General features: G+C 46.1%; 2 protein-coding genes across 2 annotated transcripts; both read right to left on the bottom strand.

Moving 5' to 3' along the window:
• Positions 1-578: 578 nt before the first annotated feature.
• Positions 579-4,282, bottom strand: LOC127768983 (probable inactive receptor kinase At1g48480). Its single transcript, XM_052294656.1, has 2 exons — positions 2,572-4,282; positions 579-1,492 (listed from the first exon to the last, which is right to left on the bottom strand). The coding sequence occupies exons 1-2, from the start codon at positions 3,974-3,976 to the stop codon at positions 873-875; spliced, it is 2,025 nt and encodes a 674-aa protein (XP_052150616.1). The 5' UTR covers positions 3,977-4,282; the 3' UTR covers positions 579-872.
• A 3,888-nt stretch (positions 4,283-8,170) lies between these two features.
• Positions 8,171-17,055, bottom strand: LOC127764990 (uncharacterized). The gene is made up of 16 exons (XM_052289772.1): positions 16,698-17,055; positions 15,822-15,890; positions 15,553-15,648; positions 15,066-15,190; positions 14,784-14,979; positions 13,744-13,919; positions 13,317-13,446; positions 13,027-13,187; positions 12,773-12,846; positions 12,607-12,700; positions 12,224-12,440; positions 10,316-10,594; positions 10,182-10,231; positions 9,964-10,069; positions 9,796-9,854; positions 8,171-8,443 (listed from the first exon to the last, which is right to left on the bottom strand). The coding sequence occupies exons 1-16, from the start codon at positions 16,962-16,964 to the stop codon at positions 8,389-8,391; spliced, it is 2,154 nt and encodes a 717-aa protein (XP_052145732.1). The 5' UTR covers positions 16,965-17,055; the 3' UTR covers positions 8,171-8,388.
• Positions 17,056-18,146: the final 1,091 nt, after the last annotated feature.

Here is an 18,146-nt window from a genome sequence, read left to right as displayed (position 1 = left end):
TAAACAATGAAGAAAGATCAGCCTACTGCTGTATTCGTTCAGTCAGTCCCCACGTACTAATTTATTGTGCCACATTAGTGCTAACATTCGGCTCTACATTTTGAGTATCATTTGCATTTGCAAAAGCTAAACTAATCTTGCATCTGGTGGCACTGCGGGGCTGCTGCACCGTTGAGTGGAGGCTCAAAATTTAAAAACAAAAAAAACTTGTCACTGTCATGTAAACTGCGTACAAACACAGGATTGCATGAGCATGGGTCTCTTTCTGTCGTCGTGTTAACTTGGGCATCACTCCTAGATAAAGAACACACAATCTTTTTTCCAACCTACTAAACCAGCAAGCTAGCTAAACGCCATTTGCAAGCAGAGAGCTATCAGATGGCAATTTCGCCAACCAAAAGATGGTTAATTACTCTGTCGGAAGCAGCCACCCCAACAACCATTACCTCCCCCTAACAACCAGGATAAGAAGAGACGGGAAGCAAAGCATGGCAACGAAAGCCTAGCTACCTGCAGCTGAAATGAAATCATTTCGTATTTTAAATAGCAAACCATACAGCTGGTGATGGTATTCGTCATAGATACAACGCATTATCAAGTGTTCCTTTCCAAGAATCAAAGAGTACAGTGACATGTGCTATAGAATAGAATCAAAGCCCGTGAGAGAAAGGCCCAAAAAAAAGAAGGGAAAAAAAAGAAAGGAAGAAGAAAGAAAAAGTAATGAAAAAAACATGCACAAGTTGCTGATGAACCAAAAGTAGCCTGGGGGAGCAAGATCCATGCAAAGAACTAAGCAATTCTCCAACTTAATTTCCGTTCGCTGAGGCTGAGATCGATGTACGGTGATCCAGACGGCAATGTCGGCTGGTCGGTTATAGTGAAGGCTCCTCGCCCTCGCCGGCGCTGTCGGTGGCCGGACGGTCGCCGAGGCTGGAGCGGCGGATCTCGTCGATCCTCGCGGCCACCTCGGACATGGACGGCCGCCTGTCGGGGTGCTGCGCCGAGCAGTCGATGGCGAGCTGGAGGAGCTGCACCATCTCCTCCTCGACGTTCTGGTACCTGAGGAGCTCCTGGTCGAACACCTCGGCGGTCCACTCCTCCCGGACGACGGACTGCACCCAGCGCGGCAGGTCGAGTCCCTCCTCGTTGACGACGGCGTGCGTCGGCGCCTTGCCGGTGAGCAGCTCGAGGAGCAGCACGCCGAAGCTGTACACGTCGGCCTTCTGCGAGACCCGGCGAATGTCGGTCACCTCCGGGGCACGGTAGCCGGACACCCTCGTCGGCGAGAATGACGGGCCGACCAGCGTGGGGAGGCCGTGGTCCGACACCCGCGCCTCGTAGTTCTTGGTGAGCAGCACGTTGGACGACTTGATGTTGCCGTGCGACGCCGTCGGCCCCGTTGAGTGGATGTGTGCCACGCCGCGCGCCGCCGCCAGCGCGATCGCCGACCTCGTCTCCCAGTCCAGCGGCGTCCTGCCGGAAGCACGGTTCCCTGCAACCCCCATGAGATACACCAGAAAAAAACCGCGTCATCCACAGCGAATTCCCCATGAATTTTACTCCGTTTTCACGACGGCGGACAATTAAGAATGTTCACTGCACGGTGCACGCGACCACAGCGCGGTAGCTTCAGCTTCACGTCTCAAGTGTGTGTGCAACAGTGCGCGTGTACATCTATGATCTGTCTACGCTGTCCGGGAATGAATAATTCTTCAAATCTGTACGCGAGATAGAGGAGAGGAGAGGAGAGGAGGAGGCTAAATTATTGGCGCGCAAAAGGGGAATCCCGAGGAACAGTGGCGCCAACCAAACGTCACATGGTCCATCAAACCACCCTACCCGGACTGCAACCCGGGGCACCGGCTCACATGCGCCACTTGCCCCCAAATTTACCACCAATCTACCACAACTCCCTCCTACACTAAACTCTGGCACTCTGCTTACTTTACTGGCACCAGTTCAGAGATTTCAAATGAACAGCCGCAAGTTGCTATACCTGTTTCAACTGCGAGTTCGAATGCCGAGACGTGCCGGGGGGCCAGTCATGGCTGTCACGTTGTGGGCTTAAACTAAGATTAGATCTCACGCTCACCCCTCTGGCAAACACTGAAGCAGTGTTTGTTTGCTGGTAAACTAACTAATCGCGGCTCACCCATAGGACGAAGTACACTTGGCTTTTGGCAGCGCCCCGTCGAACCAGCTCAGCTTGGCTCGGCGACACACGGCCACACCATGAGAAGAAAAACCGGTGGATCACTACTGGATCGGAGTAGGTGAGACCACCATTGATTGGTGCCGAGGCGGAGCAGCCACAGTCGCGAGCCGCGACCCCGACGAGACAGACGCCACGAAAACGAGATGCACACACGAGAGGGACGCGACACCTTACGCGAGAGCCCAACGAGGCGACGACTCTCGCGGTGCGCCACTGCGGCCACCGGTGGAAACTGGAGACCGGAGGAATATCGCCAGGGTGTAACGGCGAGATCGCTCAAAAAAACGCATGGTTTGATAGTGTGGATTCGGTTCGCCGACAGAAGCGTAAAAAAAGGATGGGGGAATTTTTTTTACCGTGGAGGAGGGCGGAGAGGCTGCCCATGGACATGTAGTCGTAGACGAGGAGCTTCTCGTCCTTGCTGAAGTAGTAGGCGCGGAGTGGGACGACGAGCTCGTGCTGCACGGCGCCGATGGCGGCGATGCGCTCCCGGAACTCCGGCTCCGGGAGGTCCACGTCCTTGAGGCGCTTCACGGCCACGGCGGAGCCGCTCTCCATCACCGCCTTGTACGCCGTCCCGAACGCGCCCTTGCCCAGCACCTCCGCCGACGCGCGGAGCAGGTCCTCCAGGTCGAACGGCGGGGCCGCCGCCATGGGGCCGAAGAAGATGAGCTTCTTGGACCCGCCCGTCGCGCCGCCGGTCTTCGCTGCTGCTGCCGCCGCCGCGACGGCGGCGGAGGTGGCGGCGGCTGGCGCTGCCGCGGCTGCTCCGACGTGGGCGCCGTTGCCGGCTGAGCCGTTCTGTCCCTTTGGTTCCATGTCCATCGGAGCCATCTGGAGGTCACGACCCTTCTCCACCGCTGTCGCTGGCGTGGATGAGCTAGACTTCTTCCGGCAGAGGAGGAAGATCAGGGCCAGCAAGAGCAGCACGCCGAACACACACCCGATGGCAATGCCGGCGATGGCGCCACCGGAGAGCTTCTTCTTCGTGCCGCTGCTTGCGCCGCCGGCGTCTGCCGCGCCTCCACCAGCAGGTTGAACCTCCGGAGATCCGGCCGGCGTGAGCGCGGTCTCGCCGGGGCACAGGCCGAGCGGGCCACCGCACAGCCCAGTGCCCAAGAACGAGTCCTTGGGCATCTTCCGGAGCGACCTAGGGATGGACCCGTTGAGCTTGTTGTACGACACGTTGAACTGGCTCAATGTCGGCAGGTCCAGCTTGGGGATCTCGCCGGTGAAGCTGTTGCCGTCGAGGAACAGCGTGCCGAGGCGGTTCAGCTTGTTGAAGTCCGGCGAGATCTCGCCGGAGAACTTGTTCCCAGCGAGGTCCAGCCTCACGAGGTTCTTGAGGGTGAACACCGACGCCGGGACCTCGCCGGAGAAGCTGTTGTGCTGGAAGTAGATGGCCCGGAGCTCGGGCAGGCGGGAGAGGTCGTCGGGGATGGGGCCCGTGAGCGCGTTGTAGCGGAGGGAGAGCGTGCGGAGCGCGGAGAGGTTGCCGAGCACGTTCGACGGGAGGGTGCCCATGAGGCCGGCGCCGGGGAGGCGGAGCTCGGTGACGCGGCCGCTCTCGCACGTCACCCCCTGCCAATTGCACGTCGGCGTGCTGCTGTTCCACGACGGCAGCGCCGACTTCCCCACCGCCGACCGCAGCGCCTGCAACGCCTGCGCGTCGGTGTTGAGGTCGTCGGAGAAGTACCCCGGAACGGCGGAGAGGAACACCAGAACCGCCAGAGCCACGGCCGGCGCCGGCATTGGCGCCATCGCCGGCGGCAGTGGCGCGCACACGAGTGGGGTGGGAAGAAGAGTGGGAGAGTAGGTGGTAGGTGTGTGAAGGAGAGAGCCTTTACTCTCTCGGCTCAGGGAGAGCGAGCACTGTCATGGAGGCACACACACTCCCTGTGAGAAGAGAGAAGAGTATTACTAGTAGTAGAGGAGAAATGGACTGGGCAGGTGATGGGAATCTTGAATTATAATGGAAGATTTGTTAGCTTAAGCAGCTGGATGTGGTGTTATTGAGGGTGTGAAATGGGATTAGGGAGAGGAGGAGGCTTGATTGCTTTAATGATGGATTACTAGGTGGCACTTACTGGAGCCTAGTTGGAGAATTCTCTCCTTTTGCTCCTTTTTTTTATATCCAAAGCTCCTGCAGGTGCAAAAGGCAGCTTGGCAGCAGGTGCCTCTGTCTTTAAAGGTTAAGTAAGGCTGGATGTGGGACCATCAGGACAAAAGAAACTAGGAGTCCATAATTTGATTTTTGAAAATCATGAGCAAAGTCTTTGTTTCACCACGAAATTCGATATTCTTAACCTCCAGTACTAGTACCTGAGCCTGTGTCCATTCATCAGTTCACCCAGAGTGAATTCCAGCTTAAGATTGTGTTTAGTTCCTAAAAAAAAGTTGAAAGTTTGAGGAAAGTTGATAGTTTGGAAAAAAAGTTGGGAGTTTATGTGTGTAGAAAAATTTTAGATGTGATGAAAAGTTAGAAGTTGACAGTTAACTAAACACGGCCTTACTCCTACAGTATGCGCATTCGCCAGTGAGAATTTGCTTGCATATCCACTAGTCGCCGGTCCACCACGGCATGTTATCCCCTTCGCGAGCATTTATCGGCCAGTTCCCCGATGAAGCTACACGAGTACGATTCTTTCCAGTGTACTCCTACATTACTTGAATCTTCATCTAAACGCTGGCGATACAGTAGTAGTAGAATACTACGGAGTAGTAGTACAATAAATCCTTCATTAACGGTTTCTAACGGTCTTGGACAGAGTACCGACGGTGTCACTGCCATGATTTGCAAGCAAGTTTTTCTTTGGGAGTTGAGCTTTAGAGCATCAGCAATGGGTGCCCTGGAGTATTCCTACCCACGGCGTCCACTTTTCCGGCTGGAGCTGTCTCCTAGCAGAGGGCCACGACCCCTGTGCCTAGGGAGGAGCCCGTGGACACGGCTCTCTCCCCCTATTTTTCCCCTTCTACTCTCGCCGCCCGCCGGAGGGAGAGAGATGTAGCAAGGAGGGAGAGAGATGCAGCAAAGAGAGAGAGAGAGAGAGAGAGAGAGAGAGAGAGAGAGAGACCGCCGGTCGCCGTCCTCCCCAGTGACGACGGATCCACGCGCCTTCCTCCCGGCGGCAACGATGGCACCGGATCTGCTGCTTCCGGCCGGCGACGGTGTGAGGCGGAGGAGGTCGTGACGACGACGACGTGAGGCGGGGAGATCGTCGACGGTGTGAGGCGGGGAGGATGGCAACGGCACGGCGGGCGGCAGCGACGACGGATCCACGCGGCATCCTCCCCGGTGACGACGGATCCACGCGCCTTCCTCCCCGGCAACGATGGATCCACGCACCGTCCTCCCCGGGGACGACGGATCCACGCGCCTTCCTCCCGGGTGACGACAGATCCACGCGCCATCCTCCCCGGCGACGACGGTTCCACGCGCCATCCTCCCCGACGACGACGGATCTGTGCACCGCTCGCCGACACGACGGCGACGAACAGATCCGCCGACAAAGCTCCGGCAGTGGCGGCGGCCCTCCTCATCGCCTTTGCAGCCGCCGCCGACGGGAGAGAGGGAGGGAGGGAGAGTGAGGCTCGCAGCGACGGCAGGAGAGAGAGAGAGAGAGAGGGAGAGGGAGAGTCAGGCGAGCGGTGGGAGAGTGGAGGACAGCGACGGCGCCGACGCGAAGAAAAGGAGAGGCGACGAAGAAAAAAGAGGGGGGAGAGAAAGAGAGGGAAGGGGGAGAAGAGGGGTAGTATAGGAAAACATCCAGTGTGGATTTTTGGGTTGGGACACCCACTGTGAGCTTGAATACCTTCATCCAATTGCTTCAGATTTTGAAGAACCTACCTAGGTGTAGCCTTCATTGTGAGATGGGTGTTCCTAAGAGTGTTTTCTGCTAGTGAGGACACCCTATGGGTATCTTTGATTGTTGATGCCCTTATACCCTTTGTGTTTGTGTGTGACCATTTCCGAGCTGTACTGTTTCCCGTAGATGCATTGCATGAGCCAACGAGTTTGTTTTGGTCGTAAAAAAGAAAGAGATAGGATGGGCCCAATCTGTGCAGCAGGCCGTAGATGCTACCAAGAATATGGGCCTTCATGTAATCATGTCGATGCTTTAGACTGGGCCTGATTTCCAATTCTTCAGTGGACCTGGAGGGTGGTCCGCGTGACAGAGGCTGCTGCCACTACACGGGAGACCGAAACGAACCAGTCATCGTCTTCCTCGAGAATTCCTTTTTCCCTGCTTCTCCTCCTCCTTCCTCCCAAATGTAATCCCCCTCTCTAACTTTCCCTGCTTCCATTTTCCCAGTCTAATTTCTGTACTCCCTATTTCAAAATATTTCAACTCACTTTCATCTCTGGTGTTCATATGTATATGTCATTTCTGTACTCCCTAACTCAAACTTTTTTCAACTCACCTTTATATCTGGTGTTCTATGTATATGTGCTTGGAGAATCCAAAATAAATCGGCTTGAGAGGTCGCAGTGTCAGCTTTATCACTCGTGGCAACTCCCCAGCTGCTCCTTAACTCCCATCCTCTCAAAGCCCCAAGTCCGCAAGCTGCTCCTCAACTCCCATCCTCTCGAAGCCCCAACTCCCCAGCTGCTCCTCCGCAGACCGCAGGCCAACGTCGCTGGCCAACGTCTTCCACCCCTCCAACGTTGCTGACCAGTGCATGGGCGGGCATGGTTGTGTGCGGCATGCCCGTGCCTCGTTGCAGGGGTGGGTGATGGACTGATGGTTTTGTGCCTCTCGGCCATCACTCCAGTATGGAGTTCGCACGTGTTTACCTTGTTTGCTTATTGATTTACTTTATTTCTTCATCATGTTGGATGTTTATAATGTTGAAAGAAACACGAGATTAAGCAATATTTTAAGCATAGTAAATTCAAATTTATTCACATATAAGTCGAATCAATTTGCTACAATGATAGTACAAGTACTTCTATTGCACAAACTAAAGTTTTGCACTACCCATATCATACACAATGCAACTAACTGTTGCAGCAATAAATATGTGAAAACATAATCAACAACTTAGCTCAAATTATGTCGATTTTAACATGCTCTCAGATGATGGGCTGCCAATTTAATGACCTTCTCACCCCCAAGAGGCAAGCCCTAATCCATGATTATGTGTGCCAGTACCAAGTAACAAAAACTAAAATAGCTAGACAAAACAGGGAACAATAAAAGTAAATCAAAAGTTGATCACATTTTAATCTTATGCAAGCATAAACTTATGCAAGCATAAGGACTAGGTTATAATTCATTTTAATCCTGTGAGTATATCGTGGATCCAAGAAGAAATACCAGGGGAGGCTAAACAAACTGGACAAAGCTCCATACCCCCTTCCCATGTACGTATATATGTATGGCAGAAAATATTAAGGGGGGCTCCCATAGTCTCAGCGCCGGTAGTGGGGGCTCGAGCCCCCACTGCCCCCATGGCAAATCCACCTAGAGTATATGCTTTCATAAGGTTAATATGTGATCAACATTTGATATACTGCCGTTGTTCTTTTCATTGTACAATTATCCTGTTTCGTCTAGCAGTATTGTTCGTTCATCGTTCTTGTTGTTTAGTAATGGTTGATTGTTAATCATAATAACTGATCAGTATAATGCAGTAGTTTAGTCTTTGAGACCATATCTAATATGTCCTAAGGCTTGATTGAAATGGATATGTTTGGAACCTAGTCTAGACCTTATATTTGCCACACATAATTACGGTTAGAACTTTACCTCTTGTGGCGAGCAGGCCATTAAGTTGACAGCCCATAATCTGAGAGCACATTAAAATCAACATAATTTGAGCTAAGTTGCTGATTATATTTTTGTATGAATATTGCAGCGATGGTTAGTTGTGCTGATATGAGTAGTGCAAAACTTTAGTATATGCAATAGAAGACCTTGCAACATTGTTGCAAACTGATTTGTCTCGTATGTGAAAAAAATCTGAATTTATTATGCTCAAAATATTGCTTAAGCTCGCCTTATTATTAGTCCAGTTGAATAGCGAAGATATATGTTGGATTCAACGAGACAATGACTAACAGAATTCATAATGTATGCTTGTTTGACTAGTGGAACAGAAAGACACACCGTAGGTTCAGATGTATTATAATTCATGGGGCTCGGAGAACACTCTTCCTACTTCCTTGCACTTCATGAATAGCTGAAGGAACCCTTGACACCATCCAAGCTTTCACCAAGGGAAGACCTGGACAAGTTGTACGAAAGACATCACGGTTAAGGAGAAAAACAGCAGAATAACTTGATGGGTAGAGGTCTAACAGTAATCATGCAATGGTGATACAAATTCCAATTTAGATGTAGAATTTTCTAAGTGCAATTCAAAATTGGAGCGTGTATATACATAACAGAAATGCATGAAATCTAATGTCAATGTCTTTTGCAAAACATCCTCATATTAGAGAATTATTCTTGTAATAACACCAACAGCTTGATTTTCCTTTAGTTAAGTATTCTGTATTTTTGTTTACCTGAAGATAACACTTCAGCTAGTCGTAAGTAAATTTCATAAAACAGGATTGCAGATTCACAGTGATCAAAATGTGACACAATAGCAGTATCTAAATTTGAGTCAATTACTCTTGGAACGTTAACTGCAATAATATCTGGAGTAGCAGATTTATTTTCTCAGGACATTTGCTGATAATTCAATGTTTTATGATCTTTCAAGTAGAAATATCTGAATCAGAAAAGGAAAACAACAAAATGCTCTTCCTAGTCAGGCTATTTTGGTTATGTTTAGCAAGCTAATCAATCATGGGAGGACTGAAGCATATCATTCGTTTTACACGTGCAAACTAAAGTGAAATTCTCACTCTTCAGTAACAAGGTGGAACTGATAAATGACAGTATATGATAACAAAAACAAAAGTTCCAATGGACTGAAAATATAATGGTGGATGATCAGTCAGACTATCGAACATTTGGATGTGCCAAAATTGGTGGTTGGCCCTCAATATCTAGACTGCATAATCCAAGCGATAACTGGGTGGAGAACATAACCTTTGCTCTATTGGAGTTTGTGGAGGTTGAGGAATATGTCGGGGAACACTTGGGTAGAACAAACATAATCATTTTGTTTGTTAGAAGTAGTATTGTTAGAATGTTGCTGTGATTGCTATATTCAGTTATTCAGTAACTATTGACCCCTTCTCCTATAGCTCACAGAAAGCATGTTGTAACAAGGTTGAGCAGATGGGTGTGTTCGTTCAATCATATTCAGGCCTAGTTTAGTTCCCATTTTTTTTTCCCAAAAACATCACATCAAATCTTTGGACACATGCATGGAGCATTAAATATAGATTAAAAAAAACTAGATGCACAATTAGGGGGGAAATAGCAAGACGAATCTTTTGAGTCTAATTAGTCCATGATTAGCCATAAGTGCTACAGTAACTCACATGTGCTAATGACGGATTAATTAGTAACCCACATGTGCTAACTCGGCAAACCCATGGAAGTTGGACTCAGGGTAGACCCAATTCAACATCCAAAAACCTAAAGTTAACAACAGATTGCAAATATATCTCTGTTTCTTACTTGTGCATGCAGTACTTGTACTCGTGGCCACGGATGTAGTCCAGCTCCCCTTCCTCAAGCTGCCACAACACAAAACACCCAAAATAAAATTCAAAGGAATCCTGATTTTTTTTTTTAGAAAAAAAACTCCTCTGAAACATCACATCTCACTCTCACGCCGCCACTCACCGGGTCGCCGCCGTATATGAGATCGTAGCACTCCGGCGAGAGGCACCGCAGCACGCAGTTCTCCTTCTCCGTCGCCGAGGACTTGCACGCCCATCCCCACAATCCACTGTCCCACCGAGAGAGAGAGAGAGAGAGAGAGAGAAACAATTAGAAACTTCCCCATCAAAACCACCCCCACCGAACACAGACGGGGGGAAGCGTAATTCCGGCGCACGTACTTCTCGACGTCGGTGTAGCAGGCGCTCTTCTTCTCCCGGATCTCGTTGTCCTGGACCACGGGATTCGCAGCACAAGAACGGTGAGACGGACAGGGGCCGCCAAGGAAAGGCAGGGATTAGGTAGGGAGACGTACGGTGATGGGGCGGCGGGATGACTTGGCGGCGGCGGAGGGGAGGAGAACGAGAGCGAGGAGGAGTAGGAAGAGGCAGCAGGCGGCGGGGACTCGCCGGTGGATCCGGTGAGGCGGACGCGGCGGTGGCAGGGGAGCCATGGCTGGCGGGGAGGATGGATTCGGTCGGGTCGGTTGCAGAATTGCTGGTGCGACCGGTGGGGCGGACCCTGAGATGTGCCGTCGCGGACTCGCGTTCGGATGGATTTGATTCCGGCGGAAGTTGGAACAGGGGGCTTGAGCCTTGACGAGAAGTTTTATTTTGTTTTACCCTTTTTAGTTTTTAATTAAAAAAATAAACTCTCACAAAAAATAATATTTTCAAATCTGAATCTTTTTAATTTTAAAAATAAACTCTCTCAAAAAATTATTTTCAAATCTGAATCTTTTTGGCCATTTGAAACTAACTTTTAAAAAAGTCTATTTTTGAAATTTAAAATATTGACCATACTTAATAGTAATTATAGTTAAAAAAATTTAAAAAGGAAGAAAGAGATTTTAAAAAGGAGCTAACAAACATGAATCGGCGAGCTCTCATCGACGCTTCAAATACGTGAACATGTTTGTGTCACCGGAACTGTTTAGAACTTCTTTTTTTTTGGCCGCGCAAACTGTTCAGAGTCTAGAAGTTGTTGTGGTAAGATAGTGGAGCAGTAGTACTACGTAGCATTCCCGGACTGCTATACAACGGAAACCCGTTGGAACGGGATGATACTGGTTAGGTATTAGATCCTGATACCTCTGACATATCATGTCTTAATACTTACTCGGTATCATGTGATACTTATAAGGTATCATGTGATTCCTATCATGTATCATGTGATACTTGCAAAGTATTAGATGATACCTGTCAGGTATCATGCGATTCTTACCACTAGAATGTGATACTTGCGAGGTATCAAGTGATACTTATGAGGTATCAGGCGATACCTACCAAATATCAGGTGATTTCTACTAGGTATCAAAAACCGGACACCTACCCAACGCCAACGACTACTACCACCTCCCTCCCCTAGCTCCGGCCACTGCCTCCGCTCCCTTTCTTGGCTTCGGCTACCACCGCCGCTGCCCCTCCCTCCCCTAGCTCCGGCCACCGCTGTCCCTCCCTCCCCTGGCTTCGGCCACCGCCGCCCCTCCTCTTTTCATTGATGTCTCCTCGCCGCCAGCTCAGCCATGACGCACTACTGCCTCGACGTCGCGGGATCTCACTGTGTTGGGGCTCGTCGCCAGTGGCTGCATCCTCCTCTCGCCGAGCGGGTCCTCTTCCCCGGCCCTCGCTGGAGGTCTCACCAGCAGCCGCCTCCTCCTCACGGCTCAGGCACTTAGCTCTCGCTCCTCTTTGGATAGGCAAGGGGGACAAAAGGGATCCCATCCTGTCCCGACGGGATCCCGGTACGTAGCATTCCCAGAAATAAAACGTTGCACCTTTACCCAAACCACAGGCAGCCTGTGCGGCTGAACACACTTTTACATCATTCGGATTTGCCTGCATCAATGTTTCATGGATTTCGGATTTCTTCACAATTTTGGGCATCGTGTCTTGCGCATGTAAAATGGTGATAACTAGCTTCAAAATTTGGTTACTCATAGTACAAAAGTATGCAGTAGTAGCATGGTCGACTGATGAATACAAGTCCTTTTTTCTGACTGCCTGCTAAAAATTGTGTTAGTTCTATGTCACTTCTGTTACTATTAGGCTCCACTGTACCCGATGTTGGCTGCATTTTCCCCTACAATAACAAACCAAGCCGGAGCGCTTCTTCCCCGCTCAGACTGCTAGGCACATAAACTCCATAGGAATATTATGGGAAAAAGAAGAGAAAAAAATCTGTGTGCAATAACGTCCAAATAACATCACCATAATAAATTTTAAGTCTCTCCATCGGCTTCTTTAGCTTCAGTAGGACGATCATACCGCTTTGGAGTCGACCTGATTATACGAGTTCTGCTTATCACGAATAAGAGCACTGTGATCATCAGGAATCCTTCTAGCAACAGAACAGCTGGATGAGATCCTCGTCGCGGAGTCCATAATGGAGTAACAGATTGTGCGCTGATTGAAGCAAATCTCGTATCCCCATCGTCGCCCCTAGAATGGTAGAAATGAAACTGTTACACAGTATGAATAAAGGCGCACCCAACTTTTATAGAATGAGCCCCACAAAAAGAAGTAATATTGATGATATCAATATGATGGGCGTATAGTTGCATTTAATGCTCATGGTAAGAGAAGCTACAAAAGAATGGTGGTATACCTGAACAAATTCCTGATAGATCGCCAGAGGGATCTTCTCTTCCCTGTGGATGAATGGGAGTTTCTCTCTCCCAAATTTTCTCTGTTTTTAGTCTCTGAAATAGCCAAAGATTACATAAGAAAGTCATGTACCAATGGAACAATGCCTCAGAAAGGAAAATAAGTACCTTCACCTGGAACAGAAATACACCCAGTTTCCTTCAGTGCTGCAATCTCTTGTACTAATGTTCGTTCTTGGTTGCTGATGAATATAAGCATTGATAAGGCAAAGCACCAAAAGCTAAGAGTAATATAACATAATTTGATGCGCCTTGTAACAGTATAATCTGTAACCAAGGATGTTTACCGCATAAAAACTACAAAGCAATACTACGGCTAGCATTAACCCATCACAAAGTACAACAATACTCGCAACTCAAACCTGATACTCTTCGGGATCTTCACATTTATCACAAAATTATGATCTCCTCTAATGGTAGGATTCTTAATGTCTGGAGCTCCCAGTTGAGCAAATTTCAGCCGCTCCCCAGGCTGAGTGCCAGGAGGAATATAAAGATCCTTGAATCCCTCTATTGTTTCAACCTGAAATAAGAAACACTCTTTCTAGGTAAAGCTGGAGCCAGAGTTCTGCTGCTACCTGCTAACATTACATAAATATATGTCATTGCTATGTAATGCATAATATGAACGGAGCCTCATTTAACAGCTCACCTTCACTGTGGTTCCTAAAATTGCATCAGTATAATCTATTGTGACATCTGAGAACAGATCGAGGCCTTCTCTGTGGATGCCTTCTTTTTTATTAACATGAACAAATATGTATAGGTCACCAGTTGCGCGCCTGCACAATAAGATGGAAATGGATAACATCAAATAATATATTTTAATACATCATAAATATATAAGTTCCTGAGAGGAATGTTTATAAGAGATTTAGTGTTCTATGATGAATTAACTGACTGGGATGGAAGTATCTTCTACACATGCAGTTTTACTCATTTTTATTCTGAGCACTCCGACAATAAACAAAAAGAAAAATGTAGGATAGTTTTGAATGCTGTATGATTAAATCAAACATACAAAATTCAACAAAGATTGCATGAATTACATGGTTATGTATTATTTTCCCAGTGCTTGCCTTTGATTATCAACGCTACCTCCTCTGGTAATTCGAATGGCAGAACCATCATGAATACCTCCAGGTATGTCTACCCTGATATTGCGTTCAACTTGGATTTTGCCTGACCCACAGCAGCTAGTGCAATTTTCAGTAATTACCTTCCCTTTGCCATCACAATTTAAGCAAGTAGATATCTGCAGAATATATCAACACAGATATTACCTAAAGCGTGTTTATGTTGTGGTTCATGAAACAAAGAGTAGGAGACCCTGAGCAAATAGTAAACATTGATGAACAGATTACTTTATGAGGTATATGCAGCTAATGATGACATTGAAATTCCACTGAATATACTACAGCTGAACTTTTGCACGTCAAGGGTGAGAACATTTAGAATATATATATACTTTACTCTCCTGAAAGAAGACAATGGTGTTGGCAGTGAATCCGATACCCAACCTACTCCTTTTTTTACCTACTACTTCTTGGTGTACTTTCACATTACAAAATAGTCCTGGTACATATTGTATCTATGTTGGCCTTGTTCCGCATAGCTGTACAGCGCAGCCGCTGCAGCGGTCATGCTTTCTCTTGTGTGGTGGTGCTGTTGCTGCAGCATAAATCTCAGCCGAACAAGCCTGTTATTTCATCTCTAAATTACAAGTTTATTATGCAAAGACATCTACATGGATGAGTTGTTCTAAAAACCTCACAATTAATTCATATTTATGTGTATAACTCATATTTATCCATAGCAAAACATGAGTATTTAGCTAGTAATATTTCATATACAATGGCTTCCTGCATAATGAATCTTCATCCCCTGTCCCAATGAATATGAAAACTCCACAAGCCGTCTTATACTCTATTTACTCAGCAGAAGAAGAAAATTATAATTGCACAACATCATTCATCAGCAAATCTTTCTTTTACTTAATCTACTAACTGGTTTGTAGTAGATCCAGGGAAGAAGAAAGAAACCACAAGATATTATCAGATTATTTGTAGTGGTGAACAAATACTGAGAATGAATACATACGGTACAATAAATAGTTCACCTGAGATACTATACCAAAAGGTGTCCTCTGTGTTTTCATTAACCTGCCTTGACCTCTGCATTGAGTACATTCTGTTATGTCATTGCTAGATTTAGCACCAGTTCCATGGCAAGTGCCACAGGTTTCATAACGAAAAATGCTGACTTCTCGTTTGCCTCCAATTATTGATTCTTCAAAAGAAAGGAGAAGATCATATCTGTTATATACAAAAGAGAGATTAAAATAGTAAACAAACATCCAAGTATCAGTTCCTTGCTTCAGTGTCAGGTTAAAATTGTTTACCGAATATCAAGTGCCCTGTTGTCTGTGACTTTTGTACCATAATGGAATCTCCCAGCACCCATGCTGTCTCTAAAAAGCTTATCAGGGCCACCAAAGAATGCATTGAAGAGTTCATATGGATCAATCTGTTGAAGAACAAATTTAAATAACTTTACCAGATTAAATTTTCTCTCTGGATTCTAATATTTGGCAATTGGCATACCAATATAATGCAGCATGTTTTCTAGTTATCTGCAGGTTTCTCAGAACTCAATGGAAATCACAGGCTTAGTCAGGAGTTGGGAAAATGAGATGAACCCATTTGCTGAGGGTGAAATGGGAAACAAGAAAAATTGGTAAACACGATATGAAATTTAGACACCAATTGTCAAAGGTTGGATAATATAATTAACTAGAAAAATATCAGGTAGACAAGAAATTTCAGTTCCTAAATTTGGACAGATCAGAAGCAAAAAAATGTAACTTAGGTATTGAACAGAATGACTACCCCATTGGAGCCAATATCTCCACCTCCATAATCTCCAGTGAGCCCTGCTTCTCCAAAGCGGTCATACAGAGATCTTTTTTCTTCATCTGATAGAATCTATGAGAAATTACATTGTAAACATTGTAAAACATCAAATGTAGCATATTCCCTATTTTCATGGAATTTCAACTATTGCAGATAAAGGTACATAAAGAAGAACCAGAACTTAGGTCAACCGCACATTATACAAGGAAGATGCGTCGAAAATCAACCAGTCTATCAGTAAATACCTCGTATGCGGCACTTATCTCCTTAAACTTTTCTTCTGCCCCAGGGTCCTTGTTCATATCAGGATGGTACTGAATTGAAAGAAAACCAATGAAGTATGTTCAAGATTTGTAGCTCCATCTTGAAGCAAACATCGGTGGAATTTAAGAAGCATATTAACAAAGTAATACAGCACATGATAAAGTATAAGTTGGATATCACTGAACATCCAAAACTGATACATTTGTGGTTTACTCCATAAACAGAAGGGTCCCGTGTAATCATGTATTGCTTATTTGAAGAATAATCTTCCAACGCGCAGAGGCCCAAATACGCAAACTCAGTGATGGAGCTAAAAATCATTATCTATCTTCAGCCTTTTCTTTATTTTTTTAAAAATGGAGGAATTAAAATATGGTACAACAGCAAAAAAATAAATGGGGAAGCATAACATATCGTGGATTCATGGAGCTTTGCTGTGGAATACAGTCCAGGTAGTCGCCAAAACTTCTTCATCTTTTTTGCATACAGTAAACACGTAGTATAGCCAAGTCAGACAGAGTACACAATTTGTAGATCATCTCAGTGAAAATGCTCAAAATTGCAATGATACCGTGCGATTTCCATGATCCACATTACCAAGAATTACATAGTCATTTTATTCATTTTAACATATACTGTAACCAGGATTGTGCAGGGGATGCAGAAGACGATAATTACCCAGGTTGGAACAAGCAGATAATGCAAGTGGCCCAACTCAATCGCAACTATATCACGCTACCGGTTCAATTCCAGATAAATTGAACTGCGCATACACTAAAACTAGCAGTATCACACAATCTAACACTTCGAGGGGACATGACATCGGAGAGTGAAGGGGGGGAATGCAGGTGCAGCACCTTGCGCGCTAGGGTACGGTAGGCCGTCTTGACCTCCTGCAGGGTGGCGTCGCGGCGGAGGTTCAGCGTAGCGTAGTAGTCCTGCCCGCCGCGCTCGGCCGCCGCCGCGGGTGATCCCCTCCCAAACGCGGCAGTGAGATGGGTTCGAGCGCGGTCGCGGCGGGGGAAGCGGAGCACACTGGAGGCGGCACGCGATGGGGGACGGAGGGAGGAGGTGGGGTTTGGAGTAGGGTTTGGGTTTGCGGGGACGATGAGCGCGGCGGCCATGAACTCGCCGGCGACTTCCACGCCGCCGGCAGTTGGTTTTCACGACGGAGAGGTGTTCCAGTGAGGGGAGCTAAACCAGACGAACCGAGCACGCTTGACCGTTCAGTTGAAGCTCGCAACGGCTCGGATGATCGGCAACTTTTGTTATCACTTTCGACTTTACCGAATTTTAATATTATCAAAATTAGATAATAAACTAAACTTACTTTAGCCATTACTACCTAGTACTTTCTCCGTTTCACGTTACAAGTTGTTTTGATTTTTTTTCTAAGTCAAACTTATTTAGATTTACTAAGTTTAAAGACAAATTTATCAATATTTATCACATAAATGCAACATTTAATATATTTTGATAGTATGTTTGTTTTGGGTTGAAAATTACCGTATTTTTTAAAACTTAATTAAATTTAACATAGTTTGATTGGGAGTATCAAATTTTAGAATTTCTTTAATAAAAGGGCGACGCCCCTCTATTTTTCATTAATATAGAGATGTCACATGACTAGAATTCTGGAAAGCTCCGATACACCAAAACAAAAACTAAAAAAATAACTGTTCATTTAACGACAACACACAGCACGCCCTCCATAATCGAATTTAGGTATTTTCAGAAGCTCTCTCTTAAAATTTACCAAATTTGATAATGCTAAAATGTGTCATTTAGCATTACCAAAATTTGGTATACTTGATTTGGGCAACAAATTGAACAAGTCATTCGATGGATTTTCCTTCTTAATAAAAAAAATATTATACAGCAAAAGAAATCTCAAATATGAGTTGCCGGATAACACATTTTGGACGCATCAAATTCGAACTCAATTTAGCAAAATCTATATAGTTGAGACTTGGGATGGGAGGAGTGCTTATGTGCATCATCATCTATAGTCTCCTTATTGATTTATTAACTACAACCAAAATTTAAATTTAAATTTTAGTTATACAGCTTGTTTTATAATTATTTTATTGTAGTTTATTTTTTAACGTTGGCTTTTAAACCTCTAATAACACTAAAAATTTTAAAATTATTTTGGAGTTATTTTAAATTTAACCTATAAATTATTTTTTATGGTCCCTTCTCAGTTTATCAGATATAGCTCAATTTTGTGGGGGGAGAATTATATGTTTAAACTTCCGGAACAAATACGTTAATATGACGCTTAAATAAGCGCAACACGAATCAAC

Source organism: Oryza glaberrima, chromosome 3 (genome assembly GCF_000147395.1).
Source record: "Oryza glaberrima chromosome 3, OglaRS2, whole genome shotgun sequence".
In the NCBI taxonomy this organism is placed as follows: Eukaryota; Viridiplantae; Streptophyta; class Magnoliopsida; order Poales; family Poaceae; genus Oryza; species Oryza glaberrima.
This window is presented reverse-complemented; position numbering and strand designations above follow the sequence as displayed.